This window comes from Mastigoproctus giganteus, chromosome 13 (genome assembly GCF_048544385.1).
Source record: "Mastigoproctus giganteus isolate SK-2022 chromosome 13, ASM4854438v1, whole genome shotgun sequence".
Classification (NCBI taxonomy): Eukaryota; Metazoa; Arthropoda; class Arachnida; order Uropygi; family Thelyphonidae; genus Mastigoproctus; species Mastigoproctus giganteus.
This window is the reverse complement of record NC_143587.1, coordinates 103,317,516-103,340,374: the sequence shown is the minus strand read 5'-3', so window position 1 is coordinate 103,340,374 and position 22,859 is coordinate 103,317,516. Positions and strand designations below refer to the sequence as shown.

Genomic DNA, 22,859 nt, shown 5'->3' with positions numbered 1-22,859 from the left:
TTCAGCTGCACACTTAACAGGTATTTAAGAGTGAAATACAGCGAAAAGGATCATTTCCATGGGTTGTTTCTACCTCATCATTCTCTATTTAACTAGTGAATTCCCATTACCATTGCTAGTAACCCACTAAATTATGAAAGCAGTAGTATGGATGAATATTGTAGACCTTCCAACATCATAGAAGTTTCAAAGAAAATCAGACAATGTCTGATTTTCTTTGAAACTTTCTTTTAAAATCTTTGGTCATAAAAATCTCAAGTCCCTTCTCGCGGCTGCAGTTCCTGCACCATTATATATTCCTCCACAATACAATAATCTTTCTTGCACCATTATATACTCAAACCATCATTGATGAAATTTTTTGCTACCATGGCATTTATAAGGCTATAATTTTCTCCTTTTGTTTTACTCTCTCCACCACTTTGGAAGTAGAAATGCCTATGACTAAGTCAGAATCATCCTTCTGGTTAGTCTGATATGGTAATCAACTTTCAAACATGGAAGTGGAAGATTTAAAAACTGTTGGTATAATAAATTTATGGCTAACATTCTTTAATGTATCTAGGAGGTACATAGGACTGAAGAGGTATGTTAAGATTTTCAAATATTGGCATAACATTTAAAAGAAACAAGCAAATTGTTTTATTCAAGCCAGAAAGAGGAACATTAACAAACTTTCTACACAAGTGAGGAGAACATGTCTAGAATTATTAGCTTCCTTGGCTTGTTTAGGGCCAAGGAAGCTAATAAAAAGCCCACCAAACAATCTATTTTCACAGGAGGGCAAGTAGTCCTCCTGTGAAAATAGATTCTCTTAATACACTTGCTGTTCCAGTTTTTAGGCCTACCATTAACATGGATGTTGAACACTGACAGTTTTTTTTTTAAAGAAATCCAAAAAGCTTCCTGGTTGTTCAAAGAAAAAGATAAGAATGTTGTACTCTGTAGTTACCTATATCCCACTGTGGTGACATTTTTTTTTTTTATTATTACAAAAGGCTACTACAATGGGACATAGCATGGAATTACTTTGATTACTGCTATCTATGGAAGAAGATAAATCGCTTTAGAAGTGATTGTGTTACATGTGCCAAATCAGAATATAGATAGGGATTCTGTGCTTATGGAACTGTAGAAGACACTTCACATATACTAACTGGCTGCACCTCCAGACAGGGCCTCCAGGGAGGAATCACTGCTCTGCATAATTGTACCAATGAGGCAATAGAATGGCTTGATTTGCTTTAAACTTTGGACTAGTTCAATTCCTGTTGTTGTTTTTTTTGTATTAAGTACCTGTTAATTCTTATTATTTAGCTGTCCTATTTTATTTATTATTCATTCCAGATATTTATAATTACAAACTTACTAATGTAATTTTATTTTGTACTCAATGCATTTGAAATAAAAAAAACCACCATCTATAATAATTGAAAATGACCCTACCTTTTAAAGCCATCACTGCCTCTTTCTTTCCCATTTGTGCAATTTCACAAACAACACCTGTTGTTTTTGTTCTTACACAACTTTTGCTATTTCATTATAATTCTGAACAAAAGATGCAAATTAACATTTGGCATGACATATTGCTATAAAATGCTTTTGCATTTTTTTTTCTATGTACTGCATACACTCCTTATGCTTATTTGTTTTGCAAATGTCTGATTACAGTTTTTCCAGCTGCTTGAAAATGAAAAACCTTATCTACAGACAGTATTGTACACAAGGCAAACATGCTACCATTTTCAGATTTTACAATACAAGAAAAATTTTGCATATGTTTTCTGAAATTTTACATCATATTTTTCTGACATATCACTGAAAGACATTGTTAATTAGTTTTGTATCACACAAATGCAAACTATAAACAAACATAATTACCGAGAACAATGCTCTTATCCCACATTTCTATTTACCAATTCAGTATTGAAAATAATCAGAAATTCTTTTTCTTTTTAAATTTTAATTCCAGTTTTAATGTGGTTTTATAATTTCTCTTGTGGAAAAGAAAAAAAAAAAAAAAACTGATATTTGCAAAAAAAGAGAGAGAGAGAGAGAGAGAGAGAAAAACCCTTATCATCAACCATGTTACAATGGCAGGATGGAGAAAGTCACAAATCCAGAGAGTTAACAGTTATGATGGTCCCTATTCATTTGTAGTGGGAATGAAAAAAACCTAAAGAACAAAGCCTGTTTAAAGGCTAACTGATATACACTTTTCCGTACTGTGTAACTGTTTAATATACTCAAAAGCTGTATGGTTTTAGAAATAAATTTGATAAATGTGGACGTAGTCTGTTGGCCGGCAAACTTTTTTTTTTTGAGAGTTTATTAGGTCATATTTACTTATGGCAGTCAAAAGTCTGCTGTCCACTAAACATAGAATGAATACCAGAGAAGCAAACTGCAAAATGAGCTACTAGAAGCATTAAGTTAAACATTATGTAACCTAAATTGAAATATAATTGTATATTTCTTCTTCATAGTACACAGAACAAATTTTGCAGATTGAAATAAATTAATCACCTCCACCCTTCCAAAAAAACTAAATATCAGTTTTTGGACAATGTACTATATTTGTGTTTGAAAAACAAAGTTACTGAAAATCAAATTTCATTTTATAGGCTCAAGGAGAACAGCAGAGTAAAAGAAACGTGTGAACAACACTGCAAACTTGTCTGAGTTTTGCAAGTTTTGGTTAATTTTGTACAGAAAATGTTTTTTTTTTTTTTTTTTTTTTTTTGGTCATGTGTGCTTAATTTACATAATTAAATATAAGAAATATTTCAGATTTCATATTTTGATTTAAATACTGAGGCAAAGTCAATCTTTCTGACATTTCTTATAAAATATATTACACCGTTTTTTTATTTCAATTGAAAGCATACAATTTTAATCATTTTTTATTGAACTTCTTATCTTCCTTCAATAAATACAATATGCGGAACTACATCAGGTTTCTAAAAAATTGTAAATAGTCCACTTTTTCAAGTCAAGCACCAAATATACAAATATACATTCGTATTGAAGTTATGTACATATGCCAAAAGCATATAAGGCAACATTTAAATCATCTTTAAAACGGCATAACCAAACTATTCTGAATAATATTGTAAAAGCAGCCTAGCATAAAATACATATTCAATACAAGGAAGTATTTTACCACCAACGTAAGTCTGAACAACTGAAAACCATGTGATTTTGGTTATTTAAATATATTGGCTTCCTAACATATTTCACATCATCAATCTGTTGTATTCTCTGCACAGCTGTCCTCTTGAATGATATGGTCACCACAGTCATCCTGATGGTTGCGCCAGTCTTTACGCTGACAAAATGTGCTACAATAACTTACTCGATGACAACCAGTACACTCAGAAAATGCCATCCTATTGCAGTTTCCACAACGCTATAACAAAATAAATAAAACTGTAAATTTCCATAAATAAAATCCTATACTATTTTTGTAAAATAGGTGTTAATTATTTTTATTCTTTTCCTTGAATGAAACCATTCTGTTATATTGTACTTGCTCCATGATATGTTTATTACACACACACACACACACACACACACACACACACACACACACACACACACACTCTTTCACCCCTTTGTTGCTATTCCCAAAAAAGTTCTGTGATCCACTATATGTTTCAATCCAGCATATCTATTCAAGTAGACAAAATTAAATAATTTGAATTTTTTTTTTCACTCATTATTACATTTATATTGTGATGCAGTAATTCCAGTAATGTATATCATTAACATGGCTGAGAGAACAGCTAAAAAAAAATGGTGCATACAGCAAATGTACAAGTATTTAGTGATTAAAAATGAATCAGATATGAAATTAGTTTTGGTGGGACTGAATTTAAACCTGATTTTATCAGTAGGAGTGTAGATTTAAACAGTGAGCAAAATTTATGACATATCAACAAGTGATGTTACTTAACTGCAACTGAAAATAGTAAAATCTCCACCACCTAGAATTCAGTGGGTAAAATTCAGGTCTTTGGATATCCTCCTTTCATGATGTTACTCCACTGCAGTGCTTCAAATTATATATTTCTGAAGATGGTGTGATCCATATTGTCAGTGAGATATATAGGTATGCAAAGAAATGTCTTGATGATGATATAGCTTCAGGTGCAAGTTCAAATGTGACAATAAGATTGTAGAAGATGTGTAAAAGAGGTAAGAAGACTCATCTTTGCACTGGTTTTGACAATGGACATAATTCACAAACAAACTCAAGATATATAATGGACAAGGGACTACATACTGGGCAAGGGTCTATACACTTAAGACCTCAGAATTTCATGAGACCATGTCTTTGCAGGTTCCAGTTGCTGCTTTGATACATACATTTTACAAATAATAGCAATGCAAACAGCAATGAGTGTCTAAGAAAAATTAGGCTACCCTTGAAATTGCTGCGCACTTAATTCAGAAACCACTGTATGCCAGAGCATAAAATTCCTGTCAGTGGAAGCCATATAATAAAAAAATATATCCACAGAATAGGGGGGACCAGGTTTAACTTGAAGGTATTTTTTGTTTGTGAAGATAACACTGGTCAGGCCTGGGAATTTTTTAATAACAGTGAATACCAATAAGTTTTACTTTTTGCATTACATGATACTACTTAACAGTGGTATAAAACAGCACTGCGATGCTCAATGTGTTCTACGTTGTATTTGAAATTTGTAAAAGAATAAGAGAAATTCACCTCAATAAGATACGTAGAACACTTCCGTGTTGTTGTTGTTGTTGTTGTTATGGAGGCTTAATGGCACATAAGCTGCTAAGGCATATAATGTGCCTATTCACTTATTATACAAAAATATGAGTTTTCCATAAATCAGAAGAAAATCCGAAATCAAAAATAATTAAAAAATCCAGTTTGCCTGAGAAAGTCAAAAAATTCAGAAATATTTGCCTTATCACCAATGAGATTTTCTAGAGTTATTGGTTTATGAAGATTAACCAGTGAGATCAAGGATGAAGTTCTGCCTTGTTTATAATAGGGGCAGCCAATAAGAATACGTTTTACAGTCAAATTGTTAGAACAATGTGTACATTGTGGTGGATCATCTCCTGTGAGTAAATGAAGGTGGGTCAGATGGGTATTACTTTTCTTGCCCTTGAAAGGACTACTTCTTTTCGTTTCGACGTACAGACACTGGAGTGCCAAATTTTCGGGTCTTGTTTAAACTGAAAGAGTTTATTATTAGTCTGAGAGTGCCAGAGTGCTGTCCATTGTGATAGGCAAACAGCATGAATGGTTAGTGCATAATCTGATGCTGGAACAGGGATATTGGTTAAATCTAAGGTAGTTGGATTTTTTGCAGCTTTATCGGCCAGTTCATTGCCTAAAATACCAGAATGGGCTGGAATCCAGCAAAAAGTGACCTGTTGGTTGCGTTCTTTAATTTGCAGTAATAAACTTCTGATTTCATCTAGAACAGGGTGAACTTTATCTGAGGAATTACATAACGACATGATTGAGCTGAGGGAATCAGTGTAAATAACAGATTTTAAGGAACAGTCAGAATAGAGATTTTCTAAAGCTAGTTTGATTGCGTATAGTTCAGCAGAAAATATACTAAATTCTGATGGAAGGGAAACTGATACAATTGTATTCGGAAACACTGCAGCTGCTCCAACATTTGAATTAGATTTAGAGCCATCTGTAAAAATTGGGGAGAAATCAGTATATCTTTGAGTGTGAACTGCATGAATTTGGTTGACATTTGATGCTTGCAAAGTATTCTTTCTCCATTGACAGAGGCAAGTGTCACAGGTTCGAGGAGGAGGAGGAACCCATGGTGGTTAAGTATAGGTTGCTACCTGCTTTACAGAATGGATGGAAATATTCCAAACGCACCAGTTCAAGAAGGCGAAGACCAGCTGGTTTTACTATGCTAGGTTTGTTTCTATATAGGTTTTCTAAGGGTGGGTTGAAAAGGTATGACTGAACGGGATGAGAGGCACAACTTTGTATCTTGACAGCATATTTCAGTAACAGTGTTTTCCTGCGTAAAGTTAGTGTGGGCTCGTGAGCATCGATGTAGAGACTATGTGCTGGGGACATTCTGAACGCACCAATTGCAATTCTCAAAGCACTGTGTTGAATAGGATCAGGCCAGCGTTATTAGTATTAGTAATGGCCGCATGGTGCACGAAAGCCTATGGCTTATGCTGCACCAGCCAAAAAAAAATAAATAAATCCGAACAAAACAATGATAAACACAAAAAAAAAAAAATAAATAAATAAAATAAATAACTAAATAATAATAATTAATAAATAAAAAAAATAAATAAATAAATAAAAATAAAAAGGAAATTAAACCTATCATCCTATGCACTTCCCTTACCCGAAAGTACTATCCAGATGACCTTTGAATAATCCCAAACTGTTGGCCTCTACCACCCATAAAGGCAACTTATTCCAGTAATTTATAACTCGCTGGCTAAAATAAAATTTCCTGCAGTCCAATCTAAACATTTCCCCCCGTAACTTGAATTTATGTCCCCTAGTTCTAGTATCATTTATAATCTTGAAAATTTCGTCCTCATTCATTTTACTGATGCCTCTCAGAGCCTTAAACACCCCAATCAAATCTCCTCTAAGGTGTCTAGTTTCCAAACTCTGCAACCCACATATTCGAAGTCTTTCTTCATAAGGACGCCCTTTTGCCGATCTCACCAGGCGAGTTACCCTTCTTTGCACCCTTTCAAGAAGCTCAATGTCTTTCTTTAGGTGCGGTCTCCATACTTGAACACAGTATTCCAAGTGTGGTCTAACATAAGCTTTATATAATGGGATTATCACGTCCCTATCTCTACTTGCAAAAGTTCGATAGATCATCGATAGGACACCATGGGCCTTCCTTGCAACCTGTTTACAATGCTCAGAGAATCTCATGTCTGACCGTATCGTAACACCCAAGTCCCTTTCCTCCAGTACTGGGTTTAGTTGAACTCCACCAAGTGAATAAGTTTTTTTGGGATTACTGTTTCCCAGGTGTAATACCTTACACTTTGTTGGATTAAAGCACAGCTGTCATTTTTCTGACCATTCCTGAAGTCTATCTAGGTCTCTCTGAAGAAGCTCAGCTTGACAGTGATCATTAACTACTCTACCAATTTTAACATCATCTGCAAATTTAGACATCACACCCTTTATCCCTTCATCAATGTCGTTTATGAAAATTAAAAACAACAGTGGTCCTAATACTGATCCTTGGGGAACCCCACTTCTTACATCAACCCAATCTGAGGAATAGCCATTTATCACAACCCTCTGCCTCCTGCCCTGAAGCCATCCTTCTATCCATCTAAGGATTTTCCCCAGTAATTCCAACCTGTTCCAGCTTATAAAGCAATCGCTCATGTGGGACTGAGTCAAAAGCTTTGCTGAAATCTAAATAAACAATGTTGAAATTATTCCCTAAATCCAGCTCGTGAGTGACCCTTTCGAAATAGCGAACCAGATTTGTTAAACATGATTTTCCCTTTACAAAACCATGCTGAGTATCCTTGAGAATTTCAATTCGATCCAGATGATCCTGAATTCCACCCTTGATCATTGCCTCCATGATTTTCCCTACTACTGAAGTCAGACTGACAGGTCGATAATTTCCAACTTCACTTTTAGAGCCACCCTTATGTATGGGAGATACATTTGTACTTTTCCAATCCAAGGGAATATCCCCAGAGTCTAGTGATGCTCGCATAATTAGCCCCAATGGTTCAGTGCACTTGCTTGCCGCCTCTCTTAAGATTATAGGGTATATTTCATCAACTCCAGGAGCCTTACTGGTCTGTAGGCTCGAAAGTTTTTTCATTAAATAATCTTGCGAAATTTCAATATCATTAATTACATATTTTTTAACTTCGCTCCCACAATTTCCCATTGCCACAAAAGGTTTTTCATTTGTAAATATCGATGCAAAATAACTGTTGAGTTCATCGGCAACGGCAGCTGGTGTATTTATTACTATCCCCTTTCCCTTACGTAAAGGTCCAATCTGGTTTGTCCTGCTCTTCTTGGCATTTATATATGTGAAGAATTCTTTATCCCCCCTCTTTGCTCTGTTTGCTAGTGATTTCTCATAAACTGCCTTTGCCTGTCGAACCTTTTCTGTGGCTCTATTACACATTACCTTGTAGCTGTTATAGGCTTCAGTACTTTTTATTGCTCTGTAACCTTTCCATGCCACCTTTTTCTGCTCAAGTAATGCGGCAATTTCACTATTCATCCAACTTGGAACCCTTCTCGTGGAGTATTTTTTTAATGGTATATACGCATTCAAGGCATCTGTGATTAATGTTTTAAAAGCGTACCACAGTTCAATTGTATTCATTCTCTGTGCGATATCTACCCAGTTAATAGAGGCTATGCAGTACCTTAAGGCATCGTAATTTTCTTTTCTGAAATTAAAACCCATTCCTTTGCCTTTTACTTCTGCTACCTCTCTTGTCATCATCCACCGTAGAACTCAGTGATCACTTCCTGCTACTGGTTCCTCTACTGTCAGTCCTGTTATGTCATCTGATTCATGTGTGATGATGAGGTCTAGGATATTCTTTTCTCTAGTACTTTCCCTGACATGTTGATACAAATAACAGTCATCTAGTTGATTTAAAAATTTTGTTCCCCATGTCGAGTTTCCTTCCCATTTACTCCAATCAATTAGAGGCAAATTGAAATCGCCCATAATAAGGCATTGACGCTTACTTGCCCATTCCATTTGCATGTAGAGGCTTTTGTCATAATCTTCACAATCACCTGGTCTGTAGATTACTCCTACTCGCATTACCTTTGTTTCCAACTATCTCACACCATACAGACTCTGTACTAGCATGTGAAATGTCTGAATCCGGGAAAGCTATCATCGCACTCAGGCTGCTTCTGACAAGAAGCATTACCCCACCACCCCTTCTATCTAACCTATCCTTCCTAAATACATTATACAAGCCGTACTGAAACTCATCCCCAATTTCCGGGTGGCACCACGTCTCTGTAAGCCCTATTATGTCCGCGTTACTTGTTTTAACCAGCAGTTCGAATTCGCTCATTTTATTGACGACACTTCTAACGTTACTGTATAAACAATTAAGATTTACTGTTCTTGTATATTTAACAACCCTTGAAGTTTTTAGGCTCTCTTCCCTGATATTAGCTACCCGCTCACGTGAAACGTCTTTGCCCCCAGAACATCTAGATAATACGTCCAGTTGGGGTAACAGATAAGAACTCTTAAGGTATGTGCAAGAGTTACATTGACCAATATTATCAGATAAACGCATGTCAGTATTACCCACATCCCCCCTAACTAGCAGTTTCCCTGAACCTTTAAGGTATCCTCAATAATACTGGCAAAAACTTTTGCACCACCTTTGTTTAAGTGTATCCCGTCTCTACAAAACAAATTCCTTCTACCTACAAGTGTGGGCCATGCTGATAGAAATTTACCCCCTAAAGCCTTGCAGATTCCTTCAAGTCTTGAGTTAATCCACAAGGCTCTTAACATATAATCCCTCCTATCGTGTCTGGGCAGAATTGCAGACACAGACATTATGGCCTAGCTCGCGACATTTCCTCAGCATGGTCCTGTATTTTTCCGTCAGATCGTGTATGTTTAATATCATTTGTCCCCACATGAATAATAATATTTTCTTTACCCCCTTTAAAATCTGACAATCTGTTGGTGACATCATCAATAGTTGCTCCCGGCAGACATACCCTGGTTCTGCTCCACCTATCTTTATTACAAAAAATATTCCCCGTTTCCCTGACAATGGAGTCTCCTAATAAAACAATGTCCTTTTTAACCAGAGTAGTTTGCACTTGGTTTTTCTGTTTTGAGGCTCGAATCGGGTGTGCATCACTTGGTAGATTGCTGGAGTTTTGAGTACCTGACAAGCTCCCAGATGCATTATTTTCGAGGGCAAGCACTTGTTTTTTCAGGGACTCAAATTGTTCCATCAGTGCACCAAATTGTTCCATCAGTGCACCAAATTGTAATTTAAGATCGGTGCGCTCCTTACATCGGTCACAAAGAAAAGAATCCCCAGGTGAGGTAGGATTAGTCACCAGGTCGACCTTGGAAAACATTCCACAGGTTCCACAACGGATTAAATCATGACTCACCCATAAATCGCCATCTGCTATTTCCGTGTGAGTCATGATACCCTGTGACGTGTTTAAGGCAGATCTCGTATCTACCATTATAAAATTAAATAAATATCAATGAAAGTAACTTTAAAAAATTATATCTATAATATTATTAAAATCAAACAGTTACAGGAAAACCTATAACAAAATAATCCAACAATATCTAAATAAATCAAATATTTAAAAGCACTATCCAAAAGTAAACCACTTAACTGAGGAGCCCTGTCTAAGCGCGTCTGCTCACCTCGAATGCCAACGTATTAATGCACTCTTTCTGGCAGAATCATAGATTGGAGCACCATAATCGAGACGGGATCTGATTAATGCCCTGTGTAACCGAAGAAAGGAGGTACGATCTGCTCCCCAAGTTTGGGCAGATAAAGCTCTGGGTATGTTTAGCTTTTTTTAGACATGAAGTCCGTACATTTTTAATATGATCTAGGAAATTTAACTTATTGTCAAAGGTTAATCCTAGAAATCGGATGTTGCTGGTGACTGGGACAAAAACGTTAGAAATTTGAAGTTCAGGATCTGGATGAAGTTTGCGTTGTCTACAGAAATGGATAGCAACTGTTTTCTGCTGCGATAGCCGTTGAGACTCGCCCATTATTGAATTTTATTAAGCGATATCTGAAGCTGTCTTTCAATAGACCTCATGTTTTGAGAATGACAGGTCATCTGCATAAAGGTAAGTCTCAACTGTATTCAGAAGCTGTTTAGTGATAGAATCTATTCTCAGAGCAAAAAGAGTGGCACTCAGTACTGATCCCTGTGGAACACCTTCTTCCTGGATGAAAGTTGCGGAAAGGGCATGTTGGTATCGAACTTGAAATGATCTAGTACGTAAAAAGTTCTGAACAAATATAGGAAGACTGCCTCGTAGTCCGAGAAGGTAAAGATCACTAAGTATACCATACCGCCAGGTGGTATCAAAAGCCTTCTCTATGTCTATTGAAATCATTACTAGATGTTCGTGTTTGACAAAAGCATCACGGATGGCGAATTCGGCCTTGACCATAAGATCCAAGCATGACACACTTCCGTGTGACACTCTCCATATTTTAAAACGAATATAAAATTAATGCAAATTGATTACATTAATAAAATAAATTAAAAAATAAAAAAAAATTAAAAAATTAAAAAGCTTAATGCAAATTTTGCAAAAATGACTTTCCTTCTTTTCATTCATATTTTTAACTCCTGTTGACTATTCAATTCACCTCCTTCCTCTCCAGGCATAACCTATCGATAAGGAAGGAAAGTTGTTTTTGCAAAATTTGCATTAAAAGTTTATATTATTTTTTTAATTGATTTTATTACTGTAATTAATCTGCATTAATTTCATATTCGTTTTAATTTCTGGAGAGTGTCACATGGAAGTGTTCTCTTATTCTTCTACAAATATTGAAATACAACGTGGAATGTATTGAGAATCGTAGCTGTTTTATACTATCAAATTCATATTTAAAACTCTTGTTGACTATTTCATTCACTTCCTTCCTCTCCAGGCATAACCTATCAATAGGAAAGTCGTTTCTGCAAAACTGTATAAACTGTGAAAAATTCACGACTCCAGATGATTAGCACTATTTCCTCACTTATCATGGAAAGCAAACGACTGTAAATCAACTCGGCTCCAACCATAACAGAAAAAGGACTTTGGGAAAACTACTACTAGAAAGGAGTCACATGAATTATTTAGCAATAATACTGAAATATATCATACATTAACATAATCTTAAAGTATTTATTGTACTTGTCATGAAGTACTAAAATTAATGTTTATACCTTCACACCATCTTCCCTATCTGCTGCCATGGCCTCAAACTTTTCTTGTAGTTCCATCTGAGCTTGTTGATGAGCTTGCTGGATAGCAATATCCTTTTCAGTTTTGGCTTCCAAGATTGCCCTAGAAAGGTTCATTTGTGCCTCAATACGTGATGTATTAAGTGCCTATAAAGGACAGGATAAAAAGTATTTCTGCAATTGCGTGGTACTGCCTACCTAAAATCTTATCTATTTAAAGAAATCTCTTAACTTATTCACCATCTCTGAACAAATATCTGTGGCACATACAATAGCTATAATTTTTCAAACTGAAAGATTGACAAAGAGCACTCTCTCATTCTATACTCTTTTTCAATTAAAAACTGAATATTGGTCACCAAATAATGCATTGTGAAAAACAGTGCATTATTTGGTGAGTATTATTTGTACTCTTTCACTACAAAATGAAGGAACTATGAACATTGTGAGCTGGCATTATCTTTGTGAAATTTTCCTGTTTACAGCAATGGTTAACCTCTAGTTGCTTGTATGTAAACAGCAAATTTAAATAAATCAAGACAGTCTTGATTTCGTCTAGTACACAGAAGAAACCACGACATACATTCCACAGTAGCATTCACAATATCTCTAATTTAAGCTTCTGGGCTATTTCCTTTGAGCTTGTTAATACATGTGACACAATCTACCTTGCACTCAAATTCTTATAAATGCCATGTTGCATATAAGTTTATTTGGGCGCCTCCGTAGCCAGGTGGGAAGGAGCGGCAGTGCGTAGAACACGCTTCTTGATTAGACCGGGGTTCGAGCCCGTCACCACCAAATACGGAGGATGCGGAAAGGTCAGGGAATGACCACCGCATATCCCGGAGCAATATGGCCTTAGTTGCTAATGCTCCTAAAAACCAAATAACAAACAATAACAAGCATATAAGTTTACAGTATATAAATGAGAGCATATTTCTTACTGGAATATTATTATCTACACAACATAAAGTACTTACACAAAAAAAACCATATGTATCTATCTGTGTAACACTGTGCCATCAGTGCATTATCATAAAGCAAGTAATAGGCAAGTTATTAATAACTTGCCTATTACTTGCTTATGATAATGCACTGATGGCACAGTGTTAGAGAATATATCATTTTCATGTAAAAACTTTGTTACTAGCAAGCCTTGGAATCAATATGCTGAAATAACATTAATTTATTTAGCATGTATTTAATGTTTCATCAAATAAGTGTTTATTGTCCCTTAAACAGTACATTGTTCACTTAGTGATGTACTATTTGGTTAAGTTATGTGTAACTTAACCAAATAGTAATTTAAGTTATATATAGTAAGTAAGTTAAGTTATAGTAAGTTATAGTTATACCAAATAGTAAGTTAAGTTATGTGTAACTTAACCAAATAGTACATCACTAAGTGAAAAAATGACATCGTACTTGATTTACTGCAAAGACTGCATCATAAAAACAACTTATTTCAATGAACCTAGGAACTAGTCTATATAAATAGTTATTCTGTATAAAACAAAAGAGTGATTCTTTGGGATACACAATTTCAGTATGTTCTAAACCCTTTATTTTCAATGAGGTATCTGCTACGTTTGTTATGTGATATTTCTTTTCTTATTTACAAGACCAGTTTGCATTCTTTCAGTTAAATGTAATTATTGAAATTAAGTTTACCATCAAGCATAAGACAGTGCCACTTACTATTACATGTAGTGAGCAGTTAAAGAAAACTGGATACCAATTGTGGGGGGGGAACAAAAAAAAAAAAAAAAACACAGCAATCCATAAGCTTGTTTAGAAGACCTTTATGTCAAACATGATCAAAAGCCTTCAAACCAATTCACACCAGTTCTCAAACTATAGGGTAAGTTCCACTTATAAGGCTTCAAGATACACCGACCACAGACAGTACAGTAATACACATTTTTTTTTTCACACGAGAACACTTCAAGTAGAATTCTCTCTTAATAACTATGTGAAAACAGAAAATCTTGCTTTTATAACATGCAACATGACACCATTTCCTAAAATCCCTATGCCCTTTCTCTTGAACCTAAGGTTTTTCACTTAATGGCATGTTATAACAACACCTGAAATTTAGCAATAATATTTGAAGTGTAACATCTCTCATCTTATCTTATAATTCTGTGCATATGAATTAGTTAGTTATTTGGTTTTTAGGAGCATTAGCAAGTAAGGCCATATTGCTCCAGGATATGCGATGGTCATTCCCTGACCTTTCCGCATCCTCCGTATTTGGTGGTGACGGGCTCAAACCCAGTCTAATCAAGAAGCGTGTGCTACGCACTGCTGCTCCTGGCTACGGAGGCGCCCTCCGTGCATATGAGTAATAGTCACTTTGGTATAATGTTTGATTGAAGTGAGAGTTAAAAAAATATTCAAAATATTCAATAAAAAATATATCATTAAGTGTAACAGGGTCCTTGAGGTTGTCACAGACATTCTCTCAGATATGCCAGACAAGCTGTACTTGCTGCCTGGGAGTCTAAAATGCTGATGGAACTGATATTCGGGTGACACTCAAGTCAAGTGAACCCCCAATTTCGGCGAAGTCCAGACGGTCTGTGACAGCCAAATCCTCTGCTTGCACCTTCACGATGGTGGGACCGTTAGTAATCCTGGTTATAACCTCCATGCACAAGTACATGGTGGGTGACCACCCAGGTGTGAACCAACCTAAGTAGGGGTCGAGGTGTGGCACAAACACATGGAGGAACGCCGCCCCTCTATGTTACCAGACAGTACTAGGTGGTAGATGACTCTCATCAACCGGTGAAATACCACCACTTTGCTTATTGGAGGCTTGAAGGGGTGGAACCCATGTTTAGTCTCTAGAGCTAAGTTCCGGTCAACCCTTCCCTATCTCTTCCATCATGCAGTATGATTGACGACTTTTGAGGTTATGATGAATGTCATGGTGAGATCCAATATTCCTTACATTTCGAGGGTACAGCTCTAAAACGGTGATCGCAGACCGGCCGCTAGTTAGTACACCGGACCGGACCGAACCTATTGGTAACTCTCTAGGAAGCTTCCTGATCAGCTAATGTATAATCTTGCTACCTCTACACTGCCAGATAGTGACTGGAGGGAGTCGAAGTAGTGTGTATGCGGGGAGCATTGTCGAGGCCACGTTATGTCAAGGATCTGGGTATATTCTTACAACGTGTATGCCATATCCAAAAATTTCATTACTTCATACAGCATGTCCCACCCACTTTTTCTTACTATTGAATACACCATGAATTGTCAAACTAATAGAGCAAGCTTATCTGCGAAAAGATCTAAACCTCCCAAGCACTTTCTAATTCATTTCACAAATATACATGGTCTCAATTCTAATCTCAACAATGTCCATTTCCACTTGCAGTCTGCCAAACCCCATGTACTTTTTCTGACAGAATCTCAGTTATCGGTTTATTCAACTACTGCTCATCTCAGATGCCCAAATTATTCGCTGTATGATTCCTTTCGCCTCAAAGGTGGTATGCATATGTCCGTTCTGATATTCCCTGTCAGAGACTTGGCAGTGTCGATCCAGTGATATTCTGGCTTATGTTACCCATTTATGGACTAATTCAATGGAAAGGTTTGATGAAACACAAGTAGTTGCTCTTGACATCTCAAAGGCTTTTGATCGTGTTTGGCATAAAGGTCTTCTAAACAAGCTTCCATCTTACGGTTTGCCATCTGTTTTTAGTAATTGGTTATCCAGTTTTCTCTCTGATCGCTCACTGAGGGTGATGGTAGATGGCTCTCTGTCTTCTAACTTCTCCACTAATGCCGGTGTCCCCCAAGGTTCAGTTCTTTCCCCCTTGTATATTAATGACCTTCTTCCATTGACTGGAAATCCTATCCATAGTTTTGCCGATGATAGCACATTGCATTCCACTTTCCATTTTGAGAAACCTTGTCCTGCTCAATCAGCTTCAACTTCTCGAAAATCTGCTACCAATTCCTTAAATGCCGATCTTCAGGTAATTCTCCAGTGGGGCAAAGACAACTTAGATGATTTTAAAGTTAACATAACATATAAAAAGGGCTAGTCTTTTTACAGAGAAGTTGTATTTAACAGTACAAAAAAGTAAAAGCTGTAATGCAGCTAGCAGGAGGATGTAGGTATTAGCTTTTAGATCTCTGAGCTGAGTCAATTAAATTTACATATTCATGAACAAAGTTCAACCAAAAAAAAAAAAAAAAACAAAAAACCTCCCATTTAAGCTTCCACAACAAAACATATCAGCTTCCACAACAAAAGATGGAAGTCTGTTCCACCAATCAACCACCCACTGGCTAAAGGCAAATTTCCGCACTTCTATTCTACAACTGTCTTTTCTCAATTTGAATATATGCCCCCCCCCCTCAGGTCCTTAATCTGACCAAGAGGAAGAATCCCATCAGCATTCAGCTTGCTCAACCCATTCAAGGCCTTATACACCTCAATCAGATCACCTCGCAGGTGCCTACTCTCCAGGCGCTGCAATTTACAGAACTTAAGCCTTTCTTGGTAAGAGCACCCCTTTGTTGCCCTCACCAATCTTGTTGCCCTTATTTATACTTGTTCTAGTAACTCTACATCCTTCCTAAAATGAGGCCTCCTGTACGCAGTACTCAAGGTGTGGCCTGCCCATTGCCTTGTACTATGGGATAATCATCTCCCTGTCCCTGCTAGCAAAATTATTATATATCATTAACAACACTCCATGACCTGCCCTGGCCTGGCAGCCTGTATGCACTGCTCGCAAACTTCATATTTGACTGCACAATTAACCCCAGGTCTTTTTCACTTTCCACTTCCCTGAGTGTAGTACCACCCAGTTGGTACATTTCTTTTGGGTTATTGCTACCCATATGCAGTACTTTGCATTTGTCAATGTTAAATTTCAGTTGCCACTTCTCAGTCCATTTGTCCAACTTATCTAGATCTAGTTGGGAAGAGCATATTATCTTTACTGTCATTAACAACCCTGTCAACTTTTGTATCATCTGCAAACTTGGACATTAATCTTGATATACCTTCATCAATATCATTGTGAATAGACAAAACAACAATGGGCCCAACACCGAACCCTGGGGAACTCCACTAATAGCATTTGTCAACGAAGAGCAGTGGCCATTGATTACCACTCTCTGTTGTCTCCCATTTAACCATCTCTTTATCCATTGTAGCAGCTTACCCTTGATGCCATAACTCTCCAATTTGTACAGCAGTCTTCCATGTGCAACAATATCAAAAGCTTTCCTGAAATCCAAGTATATGATATCAAAATTATTTTTGGCATTCAGTTCCTTTGTGACCACATCATAGTAACTAATTAAATTGGTCAGACAAGACCTCCCTTTAACAAACAAACCCATGCTGTAGCTTGGGTTTGTTAAAGGGAGGTTGCAGTCTTGTCTAGATGATCCTGCAATGCTTCTTTAACCAGTGATTCCATTATTTTCCCTGAAACACAAGTTAAATTAACAGGTCTGTAGTTTCTTGTGTCACATTTTGAATCCCCTTTGTGAATTGGTGATACATTGCACACCTCCACTCCATGGGGACCTCCCGTGATTCCAAGGAAGCTCTCATAATTATGGCTAAGTGTTTGCTTACTTCCTTTGCTGCCTCCTTTAATATAACTGGATAGATCCCATCCACCCCACGTGACTTCCTTATGTTTAACTTCAACAATTTCTCCTCCACTTTGCTCTCAGTTATTACAAAATCACTTAGCTCCCTGTTAGAGTTTAATAAACTTCTGGAATTTCCCTCTTTGACTAAATCCTCATGTGTGAATGTAGAAGCAAAATACTCATTCAGTTGATCAGCTACCTGAGCATGACCATCAATAGTCAACCCATCTATACATTAAGTACACTTCCACTGTACATTAAGTGGTCCAATCTGATTCGTCCCTTTCCTTCTAGAGTTTACATAAGTAAAGAACTCTTTGCTGTTTTTCTTTGCATCCTTTGCCAAAGGTTTCTCATAATCTGCCTTTGCCTGCCTAACTTCCTCTGTGACTTGATTACAGACAAGATTATATCTGCCATAGGCTTCTGTGTCACCTGATAATTTATATGCATCCCATATAACAATTCCAGTTATGAGGATTATCGCAAATGCAACAGATCGACTTTACTACCCGTTTATAATTAGATGCACTAAAATTCAATAAACCAGAAAGTGCAAATTGTTTTTATTGTTTTGTGGTGGTGACATGTTCTTTAGAAAAATATCAACAAAGCTGTTCAAAATTGATTCTTATAACGGAACATATGATAACATTGAAAAGGTAGCACTCCATTATAAAAATGACCTTTTAGAGAGATATGTTAGTTATATAGCAAAAATTTCAACTTCCAAGGTTTTGGAATGAATTACCAAAAAAAAAATGTGTTACTGGGGTCACATTCGATGTTTTCACAATACCTCCATTTAATTCCAACAGGATGCAAAATATGTTTCCACGATTTTTTTTTAAGTTTTCACCGGCCGGCAAAAACTTACATAAAGTCAAATTTACAGAAGTTGAGTATTATGTAAGTCAGGGAGTAGCTGTATATCTGTACTCCCACTAATATGACTGTTTTTCAGCAGAGCATTTCTAATTCTTGATTTTAATATTATCATTATTTGTGATAATGATAATATTAAAATCAAGATTTCCAGAAACATTATGACAGCTTCATTTTTATTGATGACTTTTTTCAAAGAAATAGTGGACAGTCAAATTAAAGTATTTTATATGATTAATTTTGATGTTTAATTTCTGTTCACTTCTGCCTTTTCATTTCCACTGTACATCAATAAATAGCACTGAAAAAGATGCAGAGTTTGTTTTTTTGGTTATTGTTGTCCATTAAGTTGTCCCAAAGTAGTAGTAGTGGCATGTGATACAAGAAAGCAAATGTATGAGCTTATGCAGCATCAGCCAACAAAAAAAAAAAAAAAAAAAAAAAAAATCACACCATTCCCTCCAAATGCCTGTCCAGTTCCTCCTTAAATTTATTCAACCTATCAACTTCCACAACGATAGATGGAAGTTTGTTCCAGCAATTAACCACCCGCTGGCTAAAGGCAAATTTCTGCACATCTATTCTACATCTGTCTTTTCTTAATTTCAATTTATGCCCCCTTAGGTTCGTAATCTGAACAAGTGGAAGGATCCCATCAGAATTCAGCGTGCTCAACCCATTCAAGGCCTTATATACCTCAATCAGATCACCGCACAGGTGCCTAGTCTCCAGCTGCTGCAATTTGCAGAACTTAAGCCTCTCTTGGTAAGAGGATCCCTTCATTCCCCTCACCAATCTTGTTGCCCTTCTCTGTACACGCTCAAGTAAATCTACATCCTTCCTAAAATGAGGCCTGCAGACCTGTACGCAGTACTCAAGGTGTGGCCTGACCATTGCCTTATACAGAGGGATAATCACCTCCTTTTCCCTGCTAGCAAAATTCCTATATATCACTGACAAACCCCATGACCTGCCTTGGCAGCCTGTCTGCATTGCTCAGAAAACTTCATATCTGCCTGCACAATTACTCCCAGGTCTTTTTCATTTTCTACCACCTTAAGTGTAGTACCACACAGTTGGTACATTTCTCTGGGGTTACTTCTACCCATATGCAGTACTTTGCATTTGTCAAGGTTAAATTTCAGTTGCCACTTCTTAGCCCATCTGCCCAAATTATCTAGATCCTGTTGCAGTAGCACACTGCCATTACTGTCATTAACAACCCTGCCAACCTTTGTATCATCTGCAAACTTCGACATTAAGCCTGATATACCTTCATCAATATCATTGATAAATATACAAAACAACAGTGGACCTAACACCGAACCCTGTGGGACTCCACTAATAACATTAGTCCAAGAAGAGCAGCACCCATTGATTACCACCCTCTGTCTTCTCGCACTTAACCATCCTTTTATCCATTGTAGCAACTTACCCTTAATACCATTCTGCTCCAATTTGTACAATAGTCTTCCATGCACAACAGTGTCAAAAGCCTTCCTGAAATCCAAATATATGATATCAAAATTATTTTTTGCATCCAGTTCCTTTGTAACCACATCATAATATCCTATCAAATTTGTCAGACAAGACTTTCCCTTAACAAACCCATGCTGTGTGTGAATTATTGCTGCAGTCTTGTCTAGATGATCCTGCAATGCATCTTTAACCAGCGACTCCATTATTTTACCCGGAGCAGAAGTTAAACTAACTGGTCTGTAATTACTCGTGTCACCCTTTGATCCCCCTTTGTTAATTGGGGATACATTTGCACATCTCCAGTCCGTGGGAACCTCCCCTGAGTCCAAGGATGCTCTCGTAATTATGGATAAGGGTTTGCTTAGTTGCTTTGCCGCCTCCTTTAATATAACTGGATAGATCCCATCCACCCCAGGGATCACATAAGTGGCATCCACTGTATATATATATATATATAATAATGACAACAAGTTAATTAATGCATTGTTAATTATACAGTATGCAAACTCTGACAAAGACATTAGTATCCAAATGTCATAGTGCTGGTTACTATAAAATAAATAATTTTTAAAAAATTGCTGAAAACAGAGGTCTAACATAATGAGGTCACTTTCAAACCATTAAAAGTCAGTATACTTTGTAATAGTATCAAAAAATATAACGGTTAATTTTTTTGAAAAATTTTTATCTACTTCTTTATTATTATAATGTGTTAACTATTATTATAATTATTTCTGTTTATATTGCAGGATGGGGACACCTACAGCCACAGGAGGTTTAAGACAAAGCACAAGTACATAACTACATTTAGCAGTTACATGAGCTTGAACCATAGTCAACTGAAACATGTGTACTAATGTACTCCCACAATTTAACCCAGCAGTGGAAACACGCCAAGTTGTGACAAACACTGCAGCATGGCACCTCAGATGCCAGTTTCTTGTTTAATTTCTGGGAAAAGTTTTGGAATTTTTTTGAATTCTGCATGGACAATACCAACATCTCATCTTTTCTAAAAGTTTGCAGTACAGTCTGTCCTCGTATAGCACGATAGTTGTGTTCCTAGAAACCCTCGTGCAATGCAAAATCGTGCAATATAAACAACAGGCCCTATGGGAAAAGTGGGGTTAGGTGCCGACCACCCAAGATTGAACACACATTTGGAACCAAAACATTACCAAACACAATAAATAATCGGGTAATTTTAATCGTTATAAAATACATACGTATTTTATAACGATTAAAATACGTAATAAAAATGATATTATATTATAATAAAGTATTTTTAGTATTTTTTAATACTAAAAAAGTATTTTATACGAATAAAATACCTATTTTATTCGTAAAAAATTTATTATATTAAATAAAATAGTCGTAATAAAATACTTACGTATTTTATAATACGTAATTATAATACGTAAGTCGTAATAAAATATTGCTAATGCTTTTGCTTCTATCGCCGTAAGCAAACTTGCTTTTTGTTTGATTTTCTATCCAAGAGATGACAGCCGTTCCATCTCTTCCAATTCTTTGTGTCTTAATCTAATGGATTTTAATTACACTGAGCTGTTCCCGCTATGAAAGTTGTTTTTATTTTATCTGCATTCTTTGTAATTCTCGGCGTTGCCTCATTTAGGTCTGTAGCATGTGCAACATCACATGGTCTTTAATTTCGCTCAAAGCGTTTCACAATTTCATATTTTTTCCCTATCGACAGAAGCGGAATGGCCATAAGCCTTACGAGGGAAACCACGGCGGGCCGGAGGCCGGTGTGATTTTGGCCATAAACCGTAGTATGAGGCCACTATAAATTTTCCCGGGTAAGAATTTTTGAGCCAGTCCGCCTCTGTTTATCCATATTGCTTTTTTTTCTCTCTCTGAATCTGCAGTGTCTTCGCCAGGACGCTTCCTTTTCACACCTTTTAAGTATTTTACTAATTTTTAGGGAATAAAGCACAATTACAAAACGAGGAGGCATGCTTGATACACATAAACAAAGCTGCGCGCGTATAGCAACTGAATAAACAACACTGTAAAGCCCAAGATACACTATTAACACCTCACATTTTACTAAAGCACATTTCTAGGGGTTACTACCATAAAACAATAAAAACATTTTCCAGTTGCATTTCTACTAGTGGAATCTGTTATAAACTGGTAGTAAACTCGATCTAATTGCATTTGCGATTATATCGATAGCTGGAATTGTGTTGGTTTTTACGTTATTATGGTGAAATGTGTTTCCCCTTCACTGATATAAAACACATAAATACATTTTCAGAATCTCCTCCATTCCTATCGTGTTGCGTTCAGTTTGGGTGATTCCGCGTTCGACTGCCATTTCTTGTAAACACAAAGGCGAATCGTGTATAAGCGAATTTGGTTCGTGTTATATAAGATAACGTTCCCCTATTTATAAATCGTGTATGATCGAATTCGTGTAATGCAAACACGTGTTATATGAGGACCGACTGTACTTATTTTATGTAACTTTTTTTAATTTTTATTAAAAAATTAAATATTTAAAAAATATTAATTCTGCCAAAAAAAAAAAAAAAAAAGTTTAGGCATAAAATATAAAACATAAATCCATTATTCCCTTCCATTATCCAGTTTAAAAGTCTGATAAGCTTGCAAAAATTTAAATTTGATAATGCACACATTTCTGCTTATTATAGGCAAAACACTTTTAAAAAATTAGGAAAAAAGATACTATTATTCACTTCCATTTTCAATTTTTTTCAAAATTTATCTCCAATTTGCCACACTATGAAGAACACCAAATTCGATATGTACATACCTCGCTTCCCACAGAGTAACAGACATTTTTAGAATATTGTATTCTCATCTTCATTTATGCAAA

General features: G+C 36.3%; 1 protein-coding gene across 1 annotated transcript in view; it reads right to left on the bottom strand.

Annotated features, from left to right (window-relative positions):
* Positions 1-2,957: 2,957 nt before the first annotated feature.
* The window catches only part of LOC150076319 (deformed epidermal autoregulatory factor 1 homolog), a 116,090-nt gene continuing 96,188 nt past the window's right edge, over positions 2,958-22,859 (bottom strand). Inside the window, exons 7-8 of the mRNA XM_090387322.1 lie at positions 11,975-12,139; positions 2,958-3,409 (exon numbers count right to left, since the gene is read on the bottom strand). Of these exons, the coding sequence (XP_090243448.1) occupies positions 3,245-3,409; positions 11,975-12,139 (330 nt within the window). The 3' untranslated portion in view covers positions 2,958-3,244. The remainder of the gene's footprint in view (positions 3,410-11,974; positions 12,140-22,859) is intronic.